General features: G+C 43.2%; 3 protein-coding genes across 4 annotated transcripts; 2 read left to right on the top strand and 1 right to left on the bottom strand.

Annotated features, from left to right (window-relative positions):
• Positions 1–426: 426 nt before the first annotated feature.
• Positions 427–6,596, bottom strand: LOC112249048 (mitochondria-eating protein). Of its 2 annotated transcripts, none has more exons than XR_002953305.2 (12): positions 6,104–6,596; positions 5,142–5,247; positions 4,950–5,065; positions 4,693–4,811; positions 4,442–4,537; positions 4,187–4,321; positions 3,477–3,708; positions 2,985–3,143; positions 2,637–2,812; positions 2,359–2,482; positions 1,957–2,241; positions 427–1,838 (listed from the first exon to the last, which is right to left on the bottom strand). XR_002953305.2 is itself a non-coding variant. In XM_024418663.2 (12 exons), the coding sequence occupies exons 1-12, from the start codon at positions 6,188–6,190 to the stop codon at positions 1,782–1,784; spliced, it is 1,467 nt and encodes a 488-aa protein (XP_024274431.1). In that variant the 5' UTR covers positions 6,191–6,596; the 3' UTR covers positions 428–1,781. The 2 variants fall into 2 exon arrangements, 1 of the variants encoding a protein (XP_024274431.1); XM_024418663.2 differs by having other exon boundaries at positions 428–1,838; positions 2,182–2,241.
• A 1,432-nt stretch (positions 6,597–8,028) lies between these two features.
• On the top strand, positions 8,029–11,498 carry LOC112249042 (beta-sarcoglycan-like). The gene is made up of 6 exons (XM_024418648.2): positions 8,029–8,150; positions 8,954–9,163; positions 9,345–9,530; positions 9,833–10,024; positions 10,183–10,314; positions 10,589–11,498. Exons 1-6 carry the CDS (start codon positions 8,136–8,138, stop codon positions 10,793–10,795), a joined length of 942 nt encoding a protein of 313 aa, XP_024274416.2. The 5' UTR covers positions 8,029–8,135; the 3' UTR covers positions 10,796–11,498.
• Positions 11,499–13,158: 1,660 nt separating this feature from the next.
• On the top strand, positions 13,159–25,225 carry LOC112249034. Its single transcript, XM_024418638.2, has 5 exons — positions 13,159–13,270; positions 13,509–13,943; positions 18,079–18,248; positions 18,356–18,701; positions 19,414–25,225. Exons 1-5 carry the CDS (start codon positions 13,255–13,257, stop codon positions 24,621–24,623), a joined length of 6,177 nt encoding a protein of 2,058 aa, XP_024274406.1. The 5' UTR covers positions 13,159–13,254; the 3' UTR covers positions 24,624–25,225.
• The last annotated feature ends 1,150 nt before the right edge of the window (positions 25,226–26,375 follow it).

The raw sequence follows: 26,375 nt of genomic DNA, 5'->3' as shown, positions 1-26,375 counted from the left end.
GTCAGTGAATCAGTCTTTCGAAACAGTGTGTCTTAGTAACTGGTTTGGTGTGTTCCATGCCTGTCTGCCTGTCTCTGTTTGGTCTCTAGACTCTCTGACAGGGACACTCCAACAGCCACCCACATCATGAACAACCCAAAACCACATTGGTAATGGGATTATTTGCCACATAGGATGTCCTCCTCCCATCCCCAAATGGACCTGTTCATAGCTTACATTCATAGCCTACATTCATAGACTACATTCATAGACTACATTCATAGCCTATATTCAAAGACTACACTCATAGCCTACATTCATAGCCTACATTCATAGACTACAAAGTACACATAACCTACACAGTATATTTATAGACTACATACTAGTACAACACGATCATAATAACTGACTAGAATTCAGCATGTTCTGCAGGAAAAATTTACTGACAGTGGATGAGGGTAAGGAAGACAATAATTAAATTAGCCTTCATTATCACAAGAAATTAATAGTAACCTTTTTTCTGATTTTATTTATTTATTTTATCTTTAAAAAGGCACAATCTCTCTGGAAATAATTTAGTTTTTTGTATTCTGTAACAAGAACAGCACAATTACATTATATATATTTGAGTCCAAGTTTTTTGGGTTTATCACCACGTTTTGCATACACAACACTAACACACTGTTTAATGCAAAATGAAAGATTAGACTGTATAATGATTTAAAATAGTGAATAATAGTTAGGCTCCACATTTAATTGATTACAGCCTAACAATTATCCTAAATATGTTATATATTGCTTTTGGATCTTGTGCGTACAGTAGATAATAAGCAACTTCATTAGGACTAACAAAAAAAGGCATCTTTTCTCAAGTCAACCATTTGAAGTTACAGAATATGTTTTGTATCATTTTAAATCCCTTCTATTGTTCCAAATCCATCCAAACCACACATCTAGCTAATATCACAACACCAAAAAAAAGAAACATGGACTGGAACGGATGACTTTACAAACTGTACGCTTAATCATTGTTCTCAGCAATACCAATCTCTCGTGTTTTTTGTGGAGTTGAACAGTTCTGACTGAACTTTAGCACCATGTGTCTTACAACAACAAAAAATCTACCAACAAAAAAGCAGGCTAAGACTTACATTAAAATTACATTAAAATGTATTCATTATATTATTTATAACCCAGAGTCTATCAAGGTTTGAGGTTAAAGATAAAACCGAAACTACAACAGTCTCAGAAAATTATACTGTGCAGGTTCTAAATGTCCTTAAAAAGTTACATTACGGTCAACCACACAATCATCCTGGTTTTGCATAGTGCAAAGTTAAGAATCACTAAGATAATGGGCATAGATTAAACACATGCGCGCACACACACTCACACACACACACACACACACACACACACACACACACACACACACACACACACACACACACACACACACACACACACACACACACACACACACACACACACACACACACACACACACACACACAGCCTTGTCATGTGCTGCTACAGCACCCTGAAAGGATTGTTCTGAAAGGACCAGCTGCCAGAGTCTCTGGATACTGTAATGGTAACATGGAACTTCTCTCCAGAATACTGTAAACCCTGGACCAATGTCCATATTGACACGGAGTCTAACTACTTAACATCAAGTCATCACAACTGACAAATAACGACAGGATCCAGTCCATTAAAGCTATAGATCTGTCTTTGTTGCAAACATGAAATCGATGTGTAGAATTTTGTTTTCCTTTTGTAACTCAGTGGTCAGTTAGGGTTTACAGGCGACTGGCGGAGAGACGTCCGGGAGAGGGGCTTCTGCTGCGACTAAACCCCTGAGAAGGAGAGAAAGTCTGTCACACAGAGCACTTCTTGCACCTTTGGATTTGAGATGAAGTTACTCTCTCCCACTAATACAACATCTAGGAGTTGCTGTTTTGTTGTTGTACTTACCCCAAGGGCTCAGGGTATGCATGGATGTATTTTGGTGGCAAAAGAAAAGTCTTAACACTAAATCACACATGCACAGCTTTCATCTAGTGTGCTTTCCCAACTGCAACTTCCCTGAATATTTTCTTGCATCATAAAAACCCTGGGCTGACACATCTTTCCAAAGAGTTTCTTGATATTTGTGACATTATTTCAACGTGTTAGGTCTCAGTCGTCGTAGTAACTTACAAGAGTGCGTGTGGGGCTGCCAGAGCGAACAGGACTGCAGCTCCTGCTTCTGCTCCTCCACTGGAAGAAAGCAGAGAAACACCACATGAGTCATTCTGCATTTTATATTGTGATCATGCAGTAATTGCTCAAGCAAAGCCTATGATTCTACAGTAGGGATGGAAGGTGCATCAGTACCAGAGCTCCTCTCCTGGTGACTGCCTCTCCCTTCACTATGACACCGTCCCCCTCCACCAGTGCTGGCCACACATGGTACGCCACCAGAGGAGCAGTAAACTCAGAGTCATAGCTACGACGATACCTGGTAAAGAGGGAGAGAGAGGGAGAGAGAGACAGAGAGAAGAGGGGGAGATGTATATACGGGACCAGGGTGACATCTAGTGGTAGGATTAGGAATTGTACATCTAACATCTTTTTTTCCTGTAACTTCATGAAGTCAATGGATGCAGACTGACTTGTTGTCGCTGTAGAGTTCTCCACCGCTGGTGAAAGCCAGGTCCAGAGGAGAGTCCAGTGTCTGCATGGCGAAGGCCACTCTGCATGTCTCCCGGATGAAGCTGTTGATCAGGACAAAGTCCACCTCCGGGGGGAAGGAGATCCGTGGGTTTACATTCATGGCGTTGATCACGTCCTGGGAGAGGGAAACACATCACAATACACTCTGACACACATCTCCTATTAACAAACACTCAATAAGCTACAGTGCGTGAGACTCTTGAAATTGTAATGTAAAGGTGACTGGAATCTACAGGTTTTTGTAACATGTCAGACATGTCAGTAAGAGAGAAAAGTGTAGGCCATACATTAACACTGGCCTGCACGTCGTAGAGGTCCAGGTTCCTGACGATATAGTCCACCACCGAGTCCTCCAGGGACTCCGGCCCCAGGTGGGAGGGTGACAGGGTCTTCTTTACTCGCAGCTTGAATTGACGGTAGGCCAGCTTGGCTGCCTGGAAGGCCTCCTGACAAACATACACACCACACACACACACACACACACACACGAACACGCACACACACACACACACATACACACATACACACATACACACCACACACACACACGCACACACACTCACACTCAGACAAAGGGATTAGAGATACTGTATGGTATAGGAAATTTACAGAGAAACCAGAACCTCAGATCTGACATGTCAAATTGGATGAAAACAAGGTCAGGTGGTTCCATGTGCTAGGATGATCATCTCCAATACATTGTGAATCCCAGCTAATCATCACAGGTTGTACTGTATGTAGTGTTATTCCATAATGTACAGGGTTTCCAGATGTCATACCACAGTGGCAATGAAGATGATTCTCTGGACCATCTCCAGGTCGTCTATGTAGCGTCGGAGCAGACTCTGGGCCTCCAGGCGCTCCACAGCATACAAGTCACTGAAGCGGGACACCAGCCTGGCGTGGCGGGACGAATTGGTGAGCTGTGCCCGGGTGGGAGACTCACTCTTCAGAGGGCTGGAGGGGCGGCTCTGTCTGGGCAGGGGGCTGGGGGAACAACTCCTCACCAACCTGAGACAGATAGAAAGGAAGAGGGGAGGGATGGTTGACTTATGCCATGTTAATATGATATCTGAGTGAGTGACTAACAATATCAATGAGGGCCCCCTGGAGGTCTCCTGGGCACGTACCCTGCGTGCCCGTCGGTAAGTCGGCCATGATTACTACATGTTTAGATAGCTGGCTAGACAAACTAGTCTAATTTACCAATCTAAAAAAAATGACTGACCTTGTGTATTCTACTATTCTAACTCTCAACAGTAAGTAACTGAAGATTTTTTTTTTTTAATGACCAAGGTCTGACCCTCTGTGTCCTCAGTTGAAGCTACGGCCCTGTGTGTGTATGTGTGCATGTGTGTGTATGTGTGCGTCTGTATGTGTGTGTGTGTGTGTGTGTGTGTGTGTGTGTGTGTGTGTGTGTGTGTGTGTGTGTGTGTGTGTGTGTGTGTGTGTGTGTGTGTGTGTGTGTATGTGCGCGTGTCCTGCTCACCTCTCCTGCAGCATGCTCTTCTCTGCTGTGAGGAAAGACACCTCATCCCTCAGCAGACGCACCTGTCTCTCATAGTCATCCAGAACATCCAGCTTCCTCTTATAGGTCTCCACCTGGTCACGGGACGCACGCAACCTGACACACAGATGCACACCATAATAACCTCGGAATATACACATCAATAAGCCAAAGAGGACAAAAAATATCACTCAAATGGAACGTGTACAATGTTGTATTACAGTATTTATCCCTCACTCTGCTTTCAGCTGTAGTATCTCATCCTCGGTGGCCAGCAGAGTTGTGGCTGACATATTTTTTGTGTTGTCCAGCTGCAGATGAGCATCTGCCAGTCTGTAAATGCATTCAACATACCAGTAGGTGAATAAAACAGAGACCAGAAAGTTAGCCATACTAATGTAACCTGGGGCAGACTGATTTGTTTGGATAGAAATGAGTAGGTCTATTGTATAGATTAGTCATTTGTTGTATGTTTTGTGCAGACTTACTCCTGTTTGACAGAGTCCAGCTGTAGGTGAGTGGAGCACAGCTGAGTCTCCATCTTCTGCATGTCGTTCTCATGGGAGGCAGACAGCTCTCTGATCTTCCTCTCCTTCTCCACGGACTCCTGCATGACAACACTCCTCATTTAACCTTGATTATCACTGTCTTATTTACACTATGTGACAGGACAGCATAATAGAATAGAATAACTTAATGAATGTACAGTAGCTAGAACCATAAATAACAGAACAGATTATTTCACCTGGATGAGGTTGAGGCTGGTGTCGTTGGTGACAGAGGAGGTTGCCATGGAGAAACAAGTCCCCAACCAAGGCAGCAGGCGTGATTTGAGCACATCCACTCCTGCATAGTGACCACCTGACTCAAAGGAAAAGGAGACATTATTAGAGAATGTCAAAGAGAGATGGAAGTTGTGAGAAGCTTGGACACATACCCTCTCTAGCAGTGAAGTTGAGGATGGTGAAGAGTTGACCCTGTATCTTGGAGGTGAGCTCTACCAATTCACAGCACCTGTTCAGATTCTGATCACAGGAGATGACCTAGGAAGGTGACAGACACTGTATGAGAATTATGTACCATCACAAAAGGGACATACATTTTAAAGATGTAATGTCATCTCAATTGTGGGGTCAACAATGTAGGACATTTAAAAAACAAACATTCACATGGATCATTGATTAGTGAATATCTGTATTGATCATATTGAATTGAGGGATGTACTATATGTGCTTTTAAAATAAATGATCTGTGACTTCCAGGCAAATGCACTGGTTGGTCTCTGGAGTATCTGTGTGATAATGCATGGGTTCTATCAGGACAAGCGGTTCAGGTTCACACCAAAATGCTCAAGGGGGCGTGCTCGAGCCACTAGCTTTCAGAGTCAGCAATGGTTTCACGGTCGCCATGACGACTAGCGTCTATAGCAACCAAACTTCGCCAGAAAATCTATTTAATCTAAACAATTGAATTCCTTTAGCCCCTACAGTGTTTCAAAAACGTTCCAATCCATTGTCAATGTGATACATTGTAAAAAAAATATATTAAAAAAATACATACATACCAAATAATGATTCCAAATATATTACACTATCTGGCCATGAGTGGCATAATGAAATAGGCTAATCAAGTTATTTTAGATGGGTGGACAGAAATTCTAGAGGAATCAAGTTCTCAAGGGAAGAACGCATTTGCTGAATCAAAGAGTGATTCGTTAAATATGCTATTGATTTCCACACCAATATCACATTTATTATAGCCAAGACTAATTTAGACAATAGCCTAAACTATTACACGGATCGAATGATTGCAATAATAATGTGTCGCCTATCTTTATTGTTGGTTAGGCCACTTTTCAGCCAACAGATTTAGGGCAGAAATAAATTATTGATGACTTACATGGTAGTCCTTGTACCAGGACTCAAGTTTGTCCTGTAGAACGCTGAAGGAAGATGTGTTCACCAGCCTCTTTAGCGAGTCGGCCATGTCTGCTCCCTCCCTAATCTTGAAAGGTTCAAAACGCTTTGGACAACCGTGGGATTTAATCTGGGGCGAGAGCGCCCGTGACAGGCGCGCGCTCCCTTTTTATACCCGCCTTAGAAATTCTTGCCCTTGACGTTTTGTCCACCTTCGTTACAACGGGTGCCAAGTACCATCTCAGTTGTGGCAACGCTTTTTACTCATTTTACTCATATACAGATTGAGAATGTTTGCTAAAGCCACTTGCATTGTTTTCAGTAATAGTCTGGTTATTCTTGTGAGAAATGTATAGACCGTAAGCGTCTTCTGCCGGTTCTTCCTTTATGATGTAGGCGCTCAAGTGAAGTAGGCTGTCTGTGCTGTAAACGAGACCATTGTAGTGTCATACTCTTACACACACGTGGGCGTTGGGTGTCTCCTGCCTTTAATGTCATATGTGGAAGATGTGAAACACTGGGCTTTTTTTTCAGAGGCACAGTCAATTTAGGATGACGTCAGTATTAGTTAGACAAATCGGTTATAGGCCAAGTACTACGTTTGTGTTTTAAGGTAGGCCTACTGTACTATGGTAATTTTGTAACCCAATCAAAATAAATATTTTTTGGTTTGTTGCTGAATGTGTTCTGTGCTTGAAAAAAATGGTTTTGGTTAGTGTGACATCATCGTAGTGTGTGTGGTCAGGTTTCCTAGGTGGGGCGACCTGTTAAAACTCATGAAAACCCGGCATACATATGAAACCTTGCGCTAGAATGACAAAGGCATAATTCTGTCAATTATAATTAATTATAAACAATTTAGCTTGTTGTGTTAAAACAGACTGTTATTGGTAGTGTTTTAAAATATAATAATTATTAATGTAAACAGTTATTATATTTTATGAAAACCAGGTTTATAGTATTGTCCCACTTCCCCTGATTGGTGTTTGATGAATCTTTAAAAAAGGATCTTTAATTAATTAAAATATATTTCTGGCATTAGATATTATAAAATACATTGTAATGTGTTGTTTAAGTTGTTCATAGCATCTCTGAATCGATGTTATACACTATATAGCAAATAAACAGTATAGGATGAGGGTGGAAGGAATTAGAGGGAAAATAACAAACAAGGGTAGGAAGGAAATAAAGGAAGCACAATGACATGGAAGAAAGAGACTATAGAAAGAGGCTACATTAATTTTGAAAGGGGAATTTGGGGGATAGTAGTGTTCCAGGATCAAGTTAAAGCTGTGCAGACTCCCAAAAGCTTGGAATGTCCCCCAATTCATTTTCCAATGGCATGGGGAGGGTTTAGTAAATGTTTATTGTCACAAAATTGTGAAAACAGTGTGTTATCTACAAGCTTCTACAAATTCTACAGTCTTATTGATTGAAGTGGGACACGACTGTAGTTCTAAGGAGAATACAGTGTCCCAGTTCATTTACTAAAATGTCCCACTAACACTGAAAGCCACGCTTTAGCAAAAGTGTTGATCTGGTAGTGTTTTAGGGGCTGTGGCATCCATACATTATCAAGTTGTGTCATCATCTCTGATAAAACCTTTATTACTTGAAATAAACAACACTTAAGTAGGGATAAAGTGATGTTAATTGTCTGTGGACTAGTCTATTCGGAAGCCCTGCCTGGAAGAAAATATGAATGGACAGGCTTTATATGGACTTTCTTATTTTGGAATCCTGTTGCGGGCCTTTCCCATTGGCTGGTTTAGCCAGGAAGGAACCATCTGTGATAAACATGGACTGTAGCCTACAGTGATCCAGCTATGAACAATTTGATAAAAAGGCTTCAAATTCCACCTGCTAATATAATAATTACCCTGATAAAAACCTCGTCACAAGTATTAAAACTGGAGAGATATATATTATTTTATTCATTTGAATGAAGTGGTCTAGTCCATTGTCTTTCCGGACTCCGGGGCTGTCAAACGCTTTGGAAGAGGGGGAGGGTGAACATGGCGTCTGAGCAGGTCTGTTTCCATTTAAGACATTATTGTTTTTCTACATTTTGCATTCCCGTTTTGATGTAGGCATCTATATGCACTACGAACTCATTTGAAAGGAATTACGGTATTCGGGCGGGCGTTGTAAAGCGTATGCGGAATATCCATAGTACGCTATCACGCTTCCAAGCCCTGTACTACTGTTACGCTTTTTATGATAGACATAGCTCGAAATAACGGCTTGATTGCCGCAGTTTTTCCACGGCATTGGGACGTTTAAACTGGTTGTATTACCACAAATCATGAAGTTATCTTTTCATCAGAGTTGAATATGGACCTGGACTATTCATATTTGTTACGTGGAATATACGTGTACTTTATTTTTAGTCATTACCTACAGACAGAGAGACTCGGGTGTTTAATTGCGCGCATTCCTCAGAAGCAACCTGTCTATCCAGCGACGCCTGCATAAAGTCTAATACAAATAGAATGTGGTGGTTACAATATGTGGTTCTGTACTCAGATATACAGTATATTTGTTACATTGTAACTACATATGACAGCTAAATAAGCTGTCAATTGGGTTGTTACAATGTATCAACTACTAGGTCAACTAGATTGCAGAGTGGGAAAAAAATAACATGTGGACGTTACAATGTATAGAACTCTTTAATGTTTAATCTCACCCAGAGAGGTGTACAGTGAAGTCAATGCTTTGATTGATGGGGACCACCCAGAAAGTGTTGTTTGTAGATGTCACAGCAGTATAGCATGTTAAAGCTGAGTGAGCCTACTGAGCCTTGACATTGCTGCTGTTCTGTGTGCTGAAGGAGAGTTCTAATGGGCCTGTGAAGAGGTCCATGAGGGAGAAGGCCATGGAACGGCGGACCACCAACAAGGAGCACAACAGCAACTTCAAGGCGGGCTATGTGCCCATTGAGGAGGAGCGCCTGCACAAGACAGGCCTGAGAGGACGCAAGGGCAACATGGCTGTTTGCATCATAGTCCTGCTCTTCTTGCTGGCTCTCATCAACCTCATTGTGAGTGCCCAATGACACACAAAGCATCCTCTGCATAATGTCACCATCCTTATTTATCTGAATTCACTTTTTAACAGGCTAGTATCATCAGAATGTTAGTTATGGATATGTTATAACTAGTTCTGATTATGACAAATCAAGTCAATATATCTGAATCTCTGACATTTGTCCCGTCTCTCAGATCACTCTAGTGATATGGACAGTGATCCGCATCGGGCCCAGTGGTTGTGACAGTATAGAGTTCCATGAGAGTGGGCTGCTGCGTTTCAAGCAGAAGGCAGACATGGGCGTGGTCCACCCACTACACAAGAGCACTGTGGGGGGCAGGAAGGACCAGGACCTGGTTATCACCGGCAACAACAACCCGGTGAACTCAGGCAAAACACACTCGCTTAGGAAAAATACACTCACTTAGGCAACACACACACACACACACACACACACACACACACACACACACACACACACACACACACACACACACACACACACACACACACACACACACACACACACAGAGAATAGATTCACAACACACAAATACATTGGTATAAGCAGTCTATACACACACACTTCTCCAGTCTGATTAATGTATTCATACCCAGATATGAATACCTTAATCAGACTGTATGCTCTTACATGTATATGGTTTTTGTATATGTGTTCCAGGTGGTGTTTCAGCAGGGCTCCACTAAGCTCAGTGTTGAGAAAGAGAAGACGTCCATCACCAGTGACATGGGAATATCCTTCACTGACCCCCGCACTCAGAACACCTTCTTCAGCACAGACTTTGAAAACCACGAATTCCACCTGCCCAAAGGAGTCAAAGTACTCAGTGTGAAGAAAGCCTCCACAGAAAGGGTATATTCCAGGCCAACAGAAGCCATCTAATAAAACATGTAGCACCACAAATAGTGTTACTGTAGATAAAATACATTCTAGTATCCATTCCTGTCATTGATTTTTTTTTAAATCCCAGAAAAAAGTGGTAGATCTCTGAATACTCTCTCTGCTTTCAGATCACCAGCAACGCTTCCTCTGACCTGTCCATCAAAGGGGACAGCAAGGCCATCATCCGTGGCAACGAGGGGGTCTTCATCATGGGCAAGACGGTGGAGTTCAGGATGGGAGGGGACATCGAGCTCAGAGCTGTGAGTGTTACCCCTTACCCAATTTGGTCTACATGTTTATCAGGCCCTCTCCTCGGGCCCCCAAGACTTTTCACATTTTTCTTTTAGCCCTAAACTGGCACACCTGATTCAATTAGTCAAAGACTTGATGATTAGTTTACTAATTGAATCAGGTGTGCCAGTTTAGGGTTATAACATACATGTGAAACATCTGGGGGCGGGGGGGGGGGACCCTGGTTTATGGTGTATTGCATTCCATTAAAACTTATGGTTAACAAGGTCTTTCCCTTTGCAGGAGAACAGTATTGTTCTGAACGGGTCGGTGATGGTGAGCGTCAGTCGCATGCAAAACTCCTCAGTGGGGGCCAACGTGTATTTCGACGAAGGTCTGTTGAGGTACAAGCTGTGTATGTGTGCAGACGGCACTCTGTTCCGTGTCCAGGTGAAGTATCAGAACATGGGCTGCCAGACCTCAGACAACCCCTGTGGAACGGCCCACTAAAGAGACTGGAAGACAAACTGATGTTACACAATCCATCTTGTCCTACAATTAACAGATGGTCAAGTATGGCCAACCAATGTTGAAATACCCTAGAACAATGTGCAGTGCATACTGCATACACATTCAAAATGTAACACCCAGAAACACTCTCTTTTTTTTATGGAGGCCTTTTTGTTTGTCTGCATATCCGCTTGGCCAAAGATAAGAGCTACATACAGTATTATCATTTTGTTTTGTTTAGACTTAGAGCAGCACACTATATGAAGTAACAACAGACACAGCACTCTACCAAGCAGTCCAGTATTATTACCGGTGTTCTGGGTATTTATATTGATAATGATTTGCTTATGTATATTTCCACTGGCAGCTGTGTGTGACTCGAGTACAAGTCACCCTGTATTAGGCATCAGCCACTGATCACTTAGCCACTATATTTATGTTTTGATTATGGTTAGTTAAGGAGTAATGAGTTGGAGTTAGTGGGATATGTGCAAGGGTTAACACTTAAAATAGGAAACATAATTTTAGCTTAAAATAGGAAACATACTTTTAGTGCTCCCTACGTTGCTATCTACAGTTCTTCAACATTATGTTACGTTACAACCAATTAAAATTAAAAAACAGAAATAACTTAGTTACATAAGTATTCAGACCCTTTGCTATGAGACTCGAAATTGAGCTCAGGAAAAATCCTGTTTCCATTGATCTTCCTTGAGATGTTTCTACAACTTGATTGGAGTTCACCTGTGGTAAATTCAATTGACTGAACATGATTTGGAAAGGCACACACCTGTTTATATAAGGTCCCACAGTTGACGGGGCATTTCAGAGCAAAAACCGAGCCATGAGGTCGAAGGGATTGTCCGTAGAGCTCCTAGACAGGATTGTATCAAGGCACAGATCTGGGGAAGGGTTCCAAAAATGTCTGCAGTATTGAAGGTCCCCAAGAACACAGTGGCCTCCATCATTCTTAAATGGAAGAAGTTTGGATTCACCAAGACTCTTCCTAGAGCCCAGCCAGAGCCCAGATTTGAACCCGATTGAACATCTCTGGAGAGACCTGACAGAGCTTGAGAGGATCTGCAAAGAAGAATGGGACAAACTCCCCAAATACAGGTGTGCAAAGCTTGTAGGGTCATACCCAAGAATATTTGAGGCTGTAATCTCTGCCAAAGGTGCTTCAATAAAGTACTGAGTAAAGGGTCTTAATACTGTGATAATTAAAAAAAAAATGTTTAATACATTTTGAAAAATGTCTAAAAACCTGTTTTCGCTTTGACATTATGGGGTATAGTGTGTAGATCGATGAGAGGGAAAAAAATATTTAATCCATTTTAGAATAAGGCTGTAACGTAAAAAAAAGTGTGGAATAAGTCAAGTGGTCTGAATACTTTTGGAATGTCCTGCACATCTGCCTTCTCATCCTGTATGTGCCAAACATTGTCTCTGTGGTTTCACAAGGGAAGAGATTGGAGTGTCTTTAGTTTCGGTGCCAAATGGAATTCATTTTCATGTGTCTGTAATATCATACTGCCTAATGCTCAGAAACAGGACAATTATAAACTATACTACAGATTAATGCAGTCAGCTGCTTGTTGTTGTTGTTGTTTTGGGGTGGTATTCATGAGGCTTTTGTGTTTGTTTCAATTATACATTTTGATAACATTGGTTTGAAACAAATAATTTTGAGTGACATTTTGTGCAACATAACATGAGTGGCAGTGCTACACGTGTGATGTGTATTTACTTTGTGCTAACTGGAGTGCATATTCAATTGTTGCTACGGTAACAGTGTGGTCATCATCTCAAGCAGCAATATGGACTCCATGCCTTTATTTATGTATGTATTCATTGTTTTCACTGGAACCTTGAGAATGAGCTTTTTGGAAAAATGTCCATTATTTAACTTCCATGTTTGTTTAATAAAGGGTTGTGCTGTGTTTGAAAGGCCCTGTTGTCTTTTGTCAATTTGCAGTTTTATTTTCATGTTTAAAACCACCCTTTTTGTGCCCTATCCCACAATGCCCACTTGGAGGTGTTATGCCACAATTCATTTAGTGTGTATTACATGTTTACTACATTTCACACTGTAAAGGGGCTAAATAACCTAGTTTTTTTTTTTGCTTAATTCAGTTCCAATCCAGTGATTCATCAATCAATAATAAATCCTAGCTGGGCTTAGTTGTCCTTGTTATGAGGATTCCTGGCAGCACAGTTACCTATGAAGGAGAGTGTAATAACATCCTGGTAAGACATTAACCATGGCATGTGAATGATTGAGGGAATCTGCAAAATGCTTATGCCATTTTTGTGTATGTGCATGTCTGACTCAACATGGCAGTACACACTGTAGACTTTGATCTGAAACTACAGGAGACAAAGTAAAATAATATGCTACCTTTGCCGGTGCACTGGGTGGGGAGAGAGTGAGAGTCACAAGTTCGTTTCGGTTGTATACAATGTGTACACGGAAGGGTGAGTTTGATTTTTTTTTACGTATTCATTTAGATTTTTGTTTATGACGTGTGCCAATATTGCAGTTTGATTTCTACATTTGAGATTCATGTGTGTGTTTTGATTCCATTTGGGTGTTTTTGTATGTGTTAGATGTATTAGATTAATATTTAATACGGTATATGTTCAGATATTGTCTTTCATGATGAAACTCACATTTCGCTAACTTTAGTTATTCTCTCTTGTTTTACCTATATAGGCACAGGGCGGTTTGTGATGGCCGTGTCTCAGTGGATGTTCTGTGCTGCAGTGCTGCTCCTCCTCATCCAGGGGCTCCAGTGTTCTCCCGTTCCCCCTGCTTGTCCGGAGTCCTGCCTTTGTCAGAAAGGTCTGCTAAACTGTTCCTTCGCTGGCCTTTCCCAGGCCCAACAACATGTTCCATCCACTGTCACTGAACTAGATCTATCTCACAACCTCCTGAAGTCCGTTACCCCCTCATGGTCAAGTTGGAGGCTTAAGAGTCTATGGCTTGGACACAACAGCATCACTCACCTGTCTCTGTGTGTGCGGAGTACCTGGAGGGGTAAACATTGGAAAATCCCCCTCTCACGTAGCCGAGGGAGATGTGTGTCCTGGGCCCCAACTCTGCAGCTGCTCTCTGCTGAGAGGAACCAGCTAGAGATGATTCCTGAAGGTGAGTCTCTCTCTCACACACACAAATACATAAGGAATTGCTTCGCTGTACTATACATGTAGTTACACTAATCATGAAAATGTGACTTTGCCTAACACACATACAGTAAATAAGCACACATGCTCACACACACACACACATTCACACCCATACGCCTGTGAATGATTATCCTTAATAATTAGGACTTTGCTCTAAAAGAAAATGATTAAACCAGCCCTGCCAATCACAAAAAATAACTTGACAAACCATTGCACAATCTTCAGCCAATCTTCGAGGCTGTTTACTGACATTCCAATGGCTCATAAGAGGGTGTAAAAGTGCAATGATTGTGTTTTAAAAGAGGGCCAAGCCTCAATCATCATTTTACAGTAGTAGTTAATCTCTCTTTGTCAACATTCCATCAGAAGAGTTGAACCTTTGAGTTTTATATGTATCCCCTGGTGACTGTGAGTGTTTTCTCCTAGTTTGAGGTTTGTGAGGACTGTGGGCAGTTGTTTTGTGAGCTCTGTGAGACAGACAGAGGCCTCTCTATGCTGCTTGATATTCTGCTCACAGTCTCCCAGTGCTCCTCTAATGAAGCCCAGGCCCACAATGTCTCACTTCAGCTCAGCAGTCTCACGCTAGAGAGAAGAGGAGACTGGGGAGACTGAACATCATAGTGTGAAATAAGTGCTGTCTATAGAAAATCCTTGGCTTTAATCAGTCATAACAGTACACATATTTCTACCCAACCCCAGTCATTGTTTGTTGTCCCAGGCAGTGGTATAAAGCACTTAAGTAAAAATACTTTAAAATGTTACTTCGGTCGTTTTCTGGGGGTATCTGTACTTTACTAGTGATATTTGGACAACGTTTACTTTTGCTTCACTACATTCAAGTATGACAATAATGTACTTTTTACCCCATACATTTATCCTGACACCCAAAAGTACTTGTTACATTTTGAATGCTTAGCAGGACAGGAAAATGGTCCGATTCACACACTTATCAAGAGAACATCCCTGGTCCACCCTACTGTCTCTGATCTGGCAGACTCACTAAACACAAATGTTTTGTTTGTAAATGATGTCTGAGTGTTGGAGTGTGGCCCTGGCTATCCGTAAATAAATACAAAACAAGAACCTTGTGCCGTTTGGTTTGCTTAATGTAAGCAATTGGAAATGATTTATACTCTTACTTTTGATTCTTAAATATATTTTGCCGTAACACTTTACTTGACACCCAGTGTCATAACACAACATGACATGCTTATAACAGCTTACATAACTTGTCATAACCTGTCATAATATGGTCATAACACTGTCATGACCCATACATTTACACCTGCTGTGACATGCATTGCATTATGTTTTGTCTGGTTATGACACATAGTACATAAGAGTTAAAACCCACATTTATTCAAATTAGTTTTTCCCCTGCCAAGAAGTTTCCTTTTGTTTGAAAGTTTGTTTCTTAAATCCTTTGTTGTTAGTGTAATGAATTCTTTAGTCATGTTTTTTTAGATCATATTTTAAATAGCTTGTAGAAAATACACTTTATGACACTGTCATGGAGCATTATGAGCTTCATAATCATATAAGCCAGACAGGCCTTTCATGTACATGCCCTTATATTAGTCATCAGTCAAAAAGAGGGTGTCTTATCCTGCTCCTGAAATCTGCTCCTGAAATCTGCTCCTGCATTCATCCCAGTCATCAGCAACAGAGCATTGAGGTAGGTGCATGTCTGACATCAATGTGTGTGCAATTACAATTATAATTTAATATGGTCAATGTATACATATTTTTTAAATATAAAAATATATACAGTGGGGCAAAAAAGTATTTAGTCAGCCACCAATTGTGCAAGTTCTCCCACTTAAAAAGATGAGAGAGGCCTGTAATTTTCATCATAGGTACACTATGACAGACAAAATGAGAAATAAAAATACAGAAAATCACATTGTAGGATTTTTAATTAATTAATTTGCAAATGATGGTGGAAAATAAGTATTTGGTCAATAACAAAAGTTTATCTCAATACTTTGTTATATACCCTTTGTTGGCAATGACAGAGGTCAAACGTTTTCTGTAAGTCTTCACAAGGTTTTCACACACTGTTGCTGGTATTTTGGCCCATTCCTCCATGCAGCTCTCCTCTAGAGCAGTGATGTTTTGGGGCTATTACTGGGCAACACGGAATTTCAACTCCCTCCAAAGATTTTCTATGGGGTTGAGATCTGGAGACTGGCTAGGCCACTCCAGGACCTTGAAATGCTTCTTACGAAGCCACTCCTTCGTTGCCCAGGCGGTGTGTTTGCGATCATTGTCATGCTGAAAGACCCAGCCACGTTTAATCTTCAATGCCCTTGCTGATGGAAGGAGGTTTTCACTCAAAATCTCACAATACATGGCCCCATTCATTCTTTCCTTTACACGGATCAGTCGTCCTGGTCCCTTTGCAGAAAAACAGCCCCAAAGCATGATGTTTCCACCCCCCATGCTTCACAGTAGGTATGGTGTTCTTTGGATGCAACTCAGCATTCTTTGTCCTCCAAACACGACGAGTTGAGTTTTTACCAAAAAGTTATATGTTGGTTTCATCTGACCATATGACATTCTCCCAATCTTCTTCTGGACCATCCAAGTGCTCTCTAGCAAACTTCAGACGGGCCTGGACATGTACTGGCTTAAGAAGGGGGACACGTCTGGCACTGCAGGATTTGAGTTCCTGGCGGCGTAGTGTGTTACTGATAGTAGGCTTTGTTACTTTGGTCCCAGCTCTCTGCAGGTCATTCACTAGGTCCTCCTGTGTGGTTCTGGGATTTTTGCTCACCGTTCTTGTGATCATTTTGACCCCATGGGGTGAGATCTTGCGTGGAGCCCCAGACCGAGGGAGATTATCAGTGGTCTTGTATGTCTTCCATTTCCTAATAATTGCTCCCACAGTTGATTTCTTCAAACCAAGCTGCTTACCTATTGTAGATTCAGTCTTCCCAGCCTGGTGCAGGTCTACAATTTTGTTTCTGGTGTCCTTTGACAGCTCTTTGGTCTTGGCCATAGTGGAGTTTGGAGTGTGACTGTTTGAGGTTGTGGACAGGTGTCTTTTATATTGATAACAAGTTCCAACAGGTGCCATTAATACAGGTAACGAGTGGAGGACAGAGGAGCCTCTTAAAGAAGAAGTTACAGGTCTGTGAGAGCCAGAAATCTTGCTTGTTTGTAGGTGACCAAATACTTATTTTCCACCATAATTTGCAAATAAATTCATAAAAAATCCTACAATGTGATTTTCTGGATTTTTTTACATCATTATGTCTGTCATAGTTCAAGTGTACCTATGATGAAAATTACAGGCCTCTCTCATCTTTTTAAGTGGGAGAACTTGCACAATTGGTGGCTGACTAAATACTTTTTTGCCCCACTGTATATACACACGTAACATAAACATATTGTTGACACAGGCTATGATGTAATGGAATCTTTTGCCTTGTGTGGTAGGTTTTGTGGGTTTTTACACTATTTTGTAGGTGTCATAACCAGCCATAAAATCACGCAATATATGTCACAACAGGTCTAAATATATGTTATGACAAGTTATGTCAGGTTTTCTGACATATAATGACATGGTTATGATGGTATCATAACATGTTATGACGCTAGGTGTCAAGTAAAGTGTTACCACCAAATACTTTTAGACTTTTACTCAAGTAGTATTTTACCGGGTGCCTTTAACTTTTACTGGAGTCATTTTCTATAAAGGTATCTTTACTTTTACTCAAGTATGACAATTGGTTACTCTTTCCACAACTGATCCCAGGATGGAATGTTCAGCGTAGATAAAAACAAAACGGTTACAAGTACTCTACCATGTTATTGTCAATCACTCAAATACTGTTAGACCTGTCAGGTATAGGGAGCTGTAAGGGCAGGTATACATTCATCTCTGATTGGTCGGCTGCTTGTAAAGCTCTGAGAGGAATGCCGGACTCCTGCCCGTGTATAGAACAGTACAAAGGTGAGCAGGGGACTTACACCTTACAACTACTATCCTCTGTGCATTCACACTGAGGACAAACAGGGGCCGCCCCAGTCATCTGTGTAATTACACCAATGTTACTCCAATGTTAGGACTGTGTTTGTGCTTTGTCCTTCAGGCCTGGGAGGTAGTGAGTTCCTACAGGTGCTGCAGCTCTCCCACAACAGGATCTCTGACCTGCGACCTGGAGACCTGTGCAGGTGCCCCCTTCTGAGAGAGATCCATCTTCAGCACAACCGTATCTCCAACCTCCACCCACAGGCCCTGAGGGACATGCCAGAGCTCAGGGTAACTATACACATGATAACTACAACATCATAACAGCCATTTTGTTATCCTTTTCCTCCCACCTGACCAGATTTTTGATATTCATGTTCATAATGTCATCCTTCAAGGTCCTGGATCTGAGCTTCAACTTGTTGACCACGATCACTCCATCAGCCTACCTGTCGCTGCGTAACCTGAATGCCCTGGTGGAGGTGAGTGGGAACAGGTGGAGGTGTGACTGCAGCCTGCGGAGCTTGAGGAGGAAGATGGCCTACGACAGGGACAGGGCCCTGCAGCAGACCTGGAGGGGGGTGGTGTGTACATCCCCCTCCACCCACGCAGGTAGAGACCTGCTACACCTGGAGGACAGTGACCTCACGTGCTCTACTGCTGAGAACAGGGCGGGGCTCCACCAGGATGTGACAGTGGATAAAGGGATGGCGATCCTGCTGCCCTGTGGCTCTCCAAAGCAAGGTAACACACTTCTTTCACGGTCTCCCAAACTCGGTCCTTGTTTTTTGCCCTAGCACTACAAAGCTGATTCAAATAATCAAAGCTTGATTATGAGTTGGTTATTTGAAACAGCTGTGTAGTGTTAGGGCTAAATCCAAAACGTGCACCCAGAGGGGGGGGGCAGGGCCCTGCATTACACCAACAGTTAAAGGCCAAGTCTAGTCAAAAACGTGATTTTCCTGTGTTTTATACGTATATATTTCCACACTATGAGATTGGAATAATAATGTGGCATTGTGAAAATGATGATAATGCCCTTTTAGTGTGCGAGCTGTTTGAAAAGGCCGACTGAAATTTCAGCCTGTTTTGGTGGGAGTTTTGGCCTGCCTAGTGACATCACCAGGCGGTAAATTAGTTAATATACTAATAAGAAAGAGTTCCAAACCTCTCTGCCAATAACAGCTAGTTTTCAGTTTTCCGCTCCCCACTCAGACCACTCACAGACAGTTTTAGCAAACTTAGAGCTAAGAAGCTATTTTTGTGTTTCTTTTTGACCATTTTAATTGAAAACAATCACAGTAAGGTACTTAATTGTTATCCAGAAATAAAAACAGATGCATTGGACCTTTCATTTCTTTGTTTGTGTGTGTTGAGTATATAGCTAAACAACCATTCGAATTGTAATCACGCTTGACTTTATAATAGTCTCCCACTGTTTGTGTATTTGTTCTAGATTCAACATGGTGGACGCCCAATGGACAAGTTCCTGGGAGCCAGGCAGGCCTGCTGATCAGTGACATCACAGAGCGAGACGCAGGACTGTACGTGTGTGTCTCTGGGCCTCACGAGGAGTCTGTGTCTGTATTCAACCTGCTTGTTCACAAGGCAGAGAGGAAAACCAGAGACACTAGGAGTTTACACAGGGAGCGGTTACAGATTAACTCAGAGTTAGGCAGCATCCAGGGGGAAGGTCAGGAGACAGACCTGAACTCTCTAGACCTCCACAGGGCTACCCAGAGAACACAGTCTGACTTGGTCCTGGCTGTCTGCCTGTCTGTGTTCATCACCTTCCTGGTAGCATTTGTAATTGGTGCTCTGACCAGACCTCTCCTGGATGCTCTCTGGAGGAGGTGCTGTAGCTGCTGTAACCGTACCAAGCAAAGCGCCTCCCCACCACAATCGGTCTCCTCTGCTGGGCAGTCCCCCTACGATAACAAGGCCTATTCAGATGAAGATGAGCGAGAGGAACTAGGGACACACAGGGAGAGGAGAGTGACATTTAGTGGACATCCTTCAGAACAAAGGGATCAGAATAGTATTCCATACTATGATACTGTGGCCAATGGCATGCAGGACAACCTCGCTGGGGAATATGATGCAACATATGAGAATGTTCAGGAGAGGGATACCTCACACCCCTCCCTTGAGGTCTATCACCCGCCTGAGGAGGAGAAGCCTAGGGTACAGGGCTCTGTCAGCTCAGGAAGCTTCCGACATGACAACCCAGAGACAGACACTCACAGTGGAGACCTCAATGATGTGTCTCTGAGTGAACCACAAAGGGGCGCTTACCCAGTCCATACCCACAGCATGGAGTTTGAATCCATCCCCGACCCAGAACAGTTGCAGGGGTGTCGAAGCTCGTCTGTGTCTTCACACTCTGACCAGGAGAGTCCAGATAGGGATCAGGATATGGACTGGCCCAAAGACAATTTGGCTCAGAGATTGGAGGAGCTCAAGACCCGGAATAATTCCTGGGAGCCTCAATCCCCCCAGAAGGAAGACGACTCCTTTGAGCGGAGTTCAGATTTCCCTACAGTTAAACCAGTTGATGTTCTACAGATCAACATTGGCAGAGTGGGTGAGATCCCTGGATTTGCTTATAGGAAATCAAACATGGCAGATCCCAACCCCATGGATCCTGAGCTGTGGAATGACAGCGGAGAGAGCTTTGAGTTCCCTGATTCCATCCAAGGTGCATCGGCACGATCCAGTAGTCAAGATCTTTCAGGTTCTGCTTTTGCTGATCAGTTGAGAAAAGAGTATGAACAAGCATGGAATAAAGAAACACTTGTGAAAGAATGGAGGGAGAATGATGAGTCCAGCTCCAGCAACTCAAGTGACAGTGGGAATGAACCTACAGAGTACACTGTGAACCCAGAGATGGGGGTAGTGAAGGAGAAGGAGATTGTCCAGGATGCACTACTTACACATGATAGCACAACAGACCCTGCAGCAGCGAACCCCTATCTCAAACATGATGTCAGTTTGGACAAGCAGCACTATAAGGACCCAGTCAGTCCCTCTCCTGATGAGGATGGATTTCATGTGAGTGAACTGAGACAGGAAGTTCAACACTCTCATTTGTTTTCAGAGCACTCTGATTTGTCCAGTGATAGTAGTGATGAACCCACAAAGTACACAGTGAACAAGGATAGCGATGAGGAAGAGGAGGATGAAGCTCAAGTCCCAGCTGTGACACACAAAGGTCCATCTCTCAGTCTTGGAGACATTAATGTATCTTTGGCCTCAAGGAAAGCTCTCAATATTGGCTTCTCCAAGGATGGTTTTCAATATCAACCAGAGCCTGAGACAAGGTCGACTGGCTTGGATCGAACCACCCAGAGTGCCATCAGCACAAAGGAGCCCCTTCCCCAAACTTCATTGCCCTCAGACGTGGCAAGGGTTGAAGACCCACCAGTTTCAGTCTACATCCCCAGACTCAGTAAGCGTTTAGATATTCAGCCTCCTCAGGAAGCTTCACCTGCTCCCGCAAAAACACCACCACCCTCTGAATCCTCTTCCAGCAGTGAGAGTGAAGATGAGACTACAGATAACTCAATGAAACTTGACAGAGAGGTCCCAGATGTCTCACAGAAGAATTCATCTCTCAGTCTTGGAGACATTAATGTCTCTTTGACTCCAAGGAAAGCTCTCAATATCGGCTTTTCCAAGCAAGGTTACCAATATCAACCAGAGCCTGAAAAAAGGTTGACTGGCTCGGGTCTTTCTTTCCAGAGTGCACTCACCCCAAAGGAGACTTCATTGCCCTCAGACGGGACAAGGCCTGGAGAGTCTCCAGCTCCATTCTATATCCCCAGCCTCAGGAGATGTCTGGATATTCAGCCTCCTCAGGACACTCCACCTGCTCCACCACGAACACCACCACCCTCTGGTTCATCCTCTTCTAGAAGTCAAAGTGAGGATGAGACTACAATGAATCAAAAAAGAGAAGAGAAAGCTAATGTCCCAGATTCATCTTTCATTCCTGCAGGCATTGATGTCTCTTTTGCTCCAAGGAAAGCTCTCAATATCAGCTTCTCCAAGGAGGGTCTTCAATATCAATCAGAGCCTGAGACAAGGTCGACAAGCTTGGATCTCTCCTCTCAGAGTGAATTCACCCCAAAGGAGCCGCTTCCCCAACATCGATTCCCAGAAGTGACAAGGACTGGAGAGACTCCACTAGATATCCCTAGCCTCAGGGGACATTTAGATATTCAGGCCACTCAGGAAACTCCACCTGCTGCCCCAGGGTCACGCCGACCTGCTGGTTCATCCTCTTCTAACAGTGAAAGTGAGGATGAGACGACAATGAATCAAAAAAGGGAAGAGAAATCTCAGGACTCCGATTCATCTTTCATTCCTGCAGGCATTGATGTCTCTTTTGCACCAAGGAAAGCGCTCAATATTGGCTTCTCCAAGGAGGGTTTTCAATATCAATCAGAGCCAAGTTTGACTGGCATGGGTCTAACCTCCCAGATTGCCATTAGTACAAAGGAGCCCCTTCCCAAATCTTCAATTCCCTCAGATGGGACAAGGGATGAAGAGTCTCTAGTTCCACTCTATATCCCCAGTTTCAAGAGACATGTGGATATTCAGCCTCCTCAGGAGACTCCACCTGCTGCCCCACAAACACCACCACCCTCTGGTTCATCCTCTTCTGGAAGTGAGAGTAAGGAACTTGACAGAGAGGTCCCAGATGTCACACACAAGGATCCATTTCTCAGTCTTGGAGACATTAATGTCTCTATAGCCCCAAGGAAAGCTCTCCATATCAGCTTCTCCAAGGAAGGTTTTCAATATCAACAAGAGCCTGATACAAGGTCGCCTAGCTTGGATCTCTCCTCTCAGAGTGAATTCACCCCAAAGGAGCCTCTTCCCCAAAATCGATTCCCAGAAGGGACAAGGACTGGAGAGACTCCACTAGATATCCCCAGCCTCAGGGGACATTTAGATATTCAGGCCACTCAGGAAACTCCACCTGCTGCCCCAGGGTCACGCCGACCTGCTGGTTCATCCTCTTCTAACAGTGAAAGTGAGGATGATACGACAATGAATCAAAAAAGGGAAGAGAAATCTCAGGACCGCGATTCATCTTTCATTCCCGAAGGCATTGATGTCTCTTTTGCTCCAAGGAAAGCGCTCAATATTGGCTTCTCCAAGGAGGGTTTTCAGTATCAATCAGAGCCAAGTTTGACTGGCATGGGTCTAACCTCCCAGATTGCCATCAGTACAAAGGAGCCCCTTCCCAAATCTTCAATTCCCTCAGATGGGACAAGGGATGAAGAGTCTCTAGTTCCACTCTATATCCCTATTTTCAGGAGACATGTGGATATTCAGCCTCATCAGGAAACTCCACCTGCTTCCCTACGAACATCACATAACTCTGAATCAACCTCTTCCAGCAGTGAGAGTGAAGATGAGACTACAATGAACCAAAAAAGAGAAGAGGAGAAAGCTAAGGTCCCTGATGTCACATATAAGTATCCATCTCTCAGTCCTAGAGACACACCCATTAATGTCTCTTTTGATCCAAGGAAAGCTCTCAATATTGGCTTCTCCAAGGAGAGTTTTCAAAATCAATCATCAGAGTCAAAGTATGAGAGTATAACCACCACAAATGATAGAGGTTTTCAGGAAGATGCCAAGCCTGCTCCCAAAACATCAATATTTTACTCCACTTCCTCAGACAGGGCGAGAACTGAGGAGCCACCAGTTCCACTCTACATCCCTGGACTCTGGAGGCATCAGAATATCCAGCCCTCTCAGGATGCTACACTTGCCGAATCATCCTCTGCTAGCAGTGAGAATGGAGATGAGCTTACAGAACACACAAAGAAACCAGGGAGAGACGTCACAGATTTCTCGCTCAGTCCTGGGGACACGCCTATTAATGTCTCCTTTGCCCCAAGAAGAGCTCTCAATATCAGCCTTTACAACTCAGCCAGTACCACAGATGAGGTGGAGAGGAAGACCGGAGCAGAGGACAGGTGGGAAAGGCCAGGGCTTGGTGGTCTGAAGGCACTGTCAGAGACACAAAGGTGGGACACAAAGGACAGTTCTACAAACATGAATGTTTCTTTCTCTCAAAGGAGTGCTCTCAATATCAACTCAGACAGCAGCACAGATGAGGTGGGCAGGAGAGCCAGAGCAGACTACAGCAGTCCCATACTAGAGCGTACCATTAGCAGAAAGGACGGAGGCTTTGAGGAAGAAACCAATCCCTCTCCCCAACTGTCTTTACCAAAAACATCATCCCTTTTCTCCACTTCCACTGATGAGGCGAGGCCTATAGAGTCTCCACTCCAAATCCCCCGCCATAGGAGGCGTCTAGTTGTAGACATTCAGCCCCACCTGGCTCCACCTAGTGCCCCAGGAACACCACCACCTTTCCCAGAGGGAGAAGAGGCAGCTGGTTCTGGATGGAGGAGCAGGGGACAACAGAGGTGGAGAGCCATAGATGGATTTGGCCGTACATCCATGACACAGGGAGATGAAGGAGAGAAGAACTATATGGGGTTATTGGCTGCTAAACCATTCGGCACAGCTCGTCAGTACCAGAGCGTTACCCCAGAAACCATTATGGCCACACAGCATAGTGAGATCGCCGAGAGGGATGGTTCTGACCTGACCTTCTCCACTGTAAGACACAGTGAGGCTTAAGACCGACTGTAGTTGTTTGTGCTGATTTAAGATAAGTTGCACTTAATATTGAGAAAAACGCAGCAGACGACAAAGAGATTAGAAGTTGGATTTTATATTTTATTACAGAATTATACTGTTCTTACATTGTAAAATATGAGTAATTAACCAGACATGTTTATCATAATGAAAATGGCTGTTTCTATGACTTTGAATGATACAATAGACTGAGGGATTGTAAAGGTGGGAGCATTAAACACTGTTTGAATTTCCCAGATTCACATCCTTAACTACCTTACTCGATACACAAATCCCCTTTTTTCTTTGCCACAAAATATATATCTTCATGACACTGCCTCTCCACATGATGTGTATGCACAGACTGGTCATAGACTAGACGTAACATAGCAAACGTAAATCCGGGACCCTGAAATTAGTATGATACACTATATATACAAAAGTATGTGGACACCCCTTAACATGACTGTTTTCAGCTATTTCAGTCACACCCATTGCTGACAGGTGAATAAAATCGAGCAGACAGCTATGTAATCTCCATAGACAAACATTGGCAGTAGAATGGCCTTACTGAAGAGCTCTGTGACTTTCAATGTGGCACCGTCATTCTGATGCCACCTTTCCAACAAGTCAGTACGTCAAATTTCTGCCCTACTAGAGCTTCCCCGGTCAACTGTAAGTGCTGTTATTGTGGACTAGAAACGTCTAGGAGCAACAACGGCTCAGCCATGAAGTGGTAGGCCACACAATCTCATCGAACGGGACCCCTGAGTGATGAAGCGCGTAAAAAACGTCTGACCTCGGTTGCAACACACTACCGAGTTCCAAACTGCCTCTGGAAGCAACGTCGGCACAATTACTGTTTGTCAGGAGCTTCATGAAATGGGTTTCCATGGCTACCTGCCCCAATGCATATTGCCAACTGTAAAGTTTGGTGGAGGAGGAATGATGGTCTGTGGCTGTTTTTCATGGTTCGGGCTAGGCCCCTTAGTTTCAGTGAAGGGAAATCTTAACGCTACAGCATACAATAACATTCTAGAAAATGTTGTGCTTCCAACTTTGTGGCAACAGTTTGGGGAAGGCCCTTTCCTGTTTCAGCATGACAATGGCCCAGTGCTCAAAACGAGGTCCATGCAGAAATGGTTTGTCAAGATCGGTGTGGAAGAACTTGACTGGCCTGCACAGAGCCCTGACCTCAACTCCATCGAACACCTTTGGAATGAATTGGAACGCCGACTACGAGTCAGGCCAACATCAGCGCCTGACCTCACTAATGTTCTTGTGGCTCAATGGAAGCAAGTTCCTGCAGCAATGTTCCAACATCTAGTGGAAAGTCTTCCCAGAAGAGTGGAGGCTGTTAAAGCAGCAAAAGGGGGACCAACTCCACATTAATGTCCATGATTTTGGAATGAGATGTTCGACAAGCAGATGTCCACATACTTTTGGTCATGTAGTGTATGTTATGTTTGGTATGTTTACACAAGATAGGTTACTTAAATCAAAAACAAAAAGGAGGGTGGAAAAAGGAGGAAGGGAAGCGCTACTAAGGGACACAATAGTACATTTTGGTAGACAGAAGGTGCTCTTTGGTAAAAGGGGTGAATTGGTCATCAAAAAGAAAGGAGGACCAAGGCACTCTTTATATAATTAATTAAAATGCCTTTATTTGTATGGAATGTTCAATAGAAACAAAGTTTTAAAAAACCCGACGTGTTTCAGCTACATGGCCTTCGTCAGGGAGTACAAACGGAGGGT

The sequence above is a fragment of the Oncorhynchus tshawytscha genome, linkage group LG01 (assembly GCF_018296145.1).
Source record: "Oncorhynchus tshawytscha isolate Ot180627B linkage group LG01, Otsh_v2.0, whole genome shotgun sequence".
Classification (NCBI taxonomy): Eukaryota; Metazoa; Chordata; class Actinopteri; order Salmoniformes; family Salmonidae; genus Oncorhynchus; species Oncorhynchus tshawytscha.
The sequence above is the reverse complement of the archived record's forward strand: the minus strand, read 5'-3'. Positions and strand labels throughout refer to the sequence as shown.

What these genes read in the sequence shown, in the direction of transcription:
- LOC112249048 (XM_024418663.2), bottom strand. Translation starts at nt 6,190, where the DNA reads ATGGCCGACTCGCTAAAGAGGCTGGTGAACACATCTTCCTTCAGCGTT. An exon ending in CCTGGTACAAGGACTACCAT is followed by an intron (nt 5,248 to 6,103) that starts GTAAGTCATCAA and finishes TCACCTTCCTAG; the next exon opens with GTCATCTCCTGTGATCAGAA. An exon ending in ACGTGCAGGCCAGTGTTAAT is followed by an intron (nt 2,813 to 2,984) that starts GTATGGCCTACA and finishes TCCCTCTCCCAG; the next exon opens with GACGTGATCAACGCCATGAA.
- LOC112249042 (XM_024418648.2), top strand. An exon ending in TGGCTCTCATCAACCTCATT is followed by an intron (nt 9,164 to 9,344) that starts GTGAGTGCCCAA and finishes CCCGTCTCTCAG; the next exon opens with ATCACTCTAGTGATATGGAC. An exon ending in TCACCGGCAACAACAACCCG is followed by an intron (nt 9,531 to 9,832) that starts GTGAACTCAGGC and finishes TATGTGTTCCAG; the next exon opens with GTGGTGTTTCAGCAGGGCTC.
- LOC112249034 (XM_024418638.2), top strand. An exon ending in GCTAGAGATGATTCCTGAAG is followed by an intron (nt 13,944 to 18,078) that starts GTGAGTCTCTCT and finishes TTTGTCCTTCAG; the next exon opens with GCCTGGGAGGTAGTGAGTTC. An exon ending in GGGACATGCCAGAGCTCAGG is followed by an intron (nt 18,249 to 18,355) that starts GTAACTATACAC and finishes TCATCCTTCAAG; the next exon opens with GTCCTGGATCTGAGCTTCAA.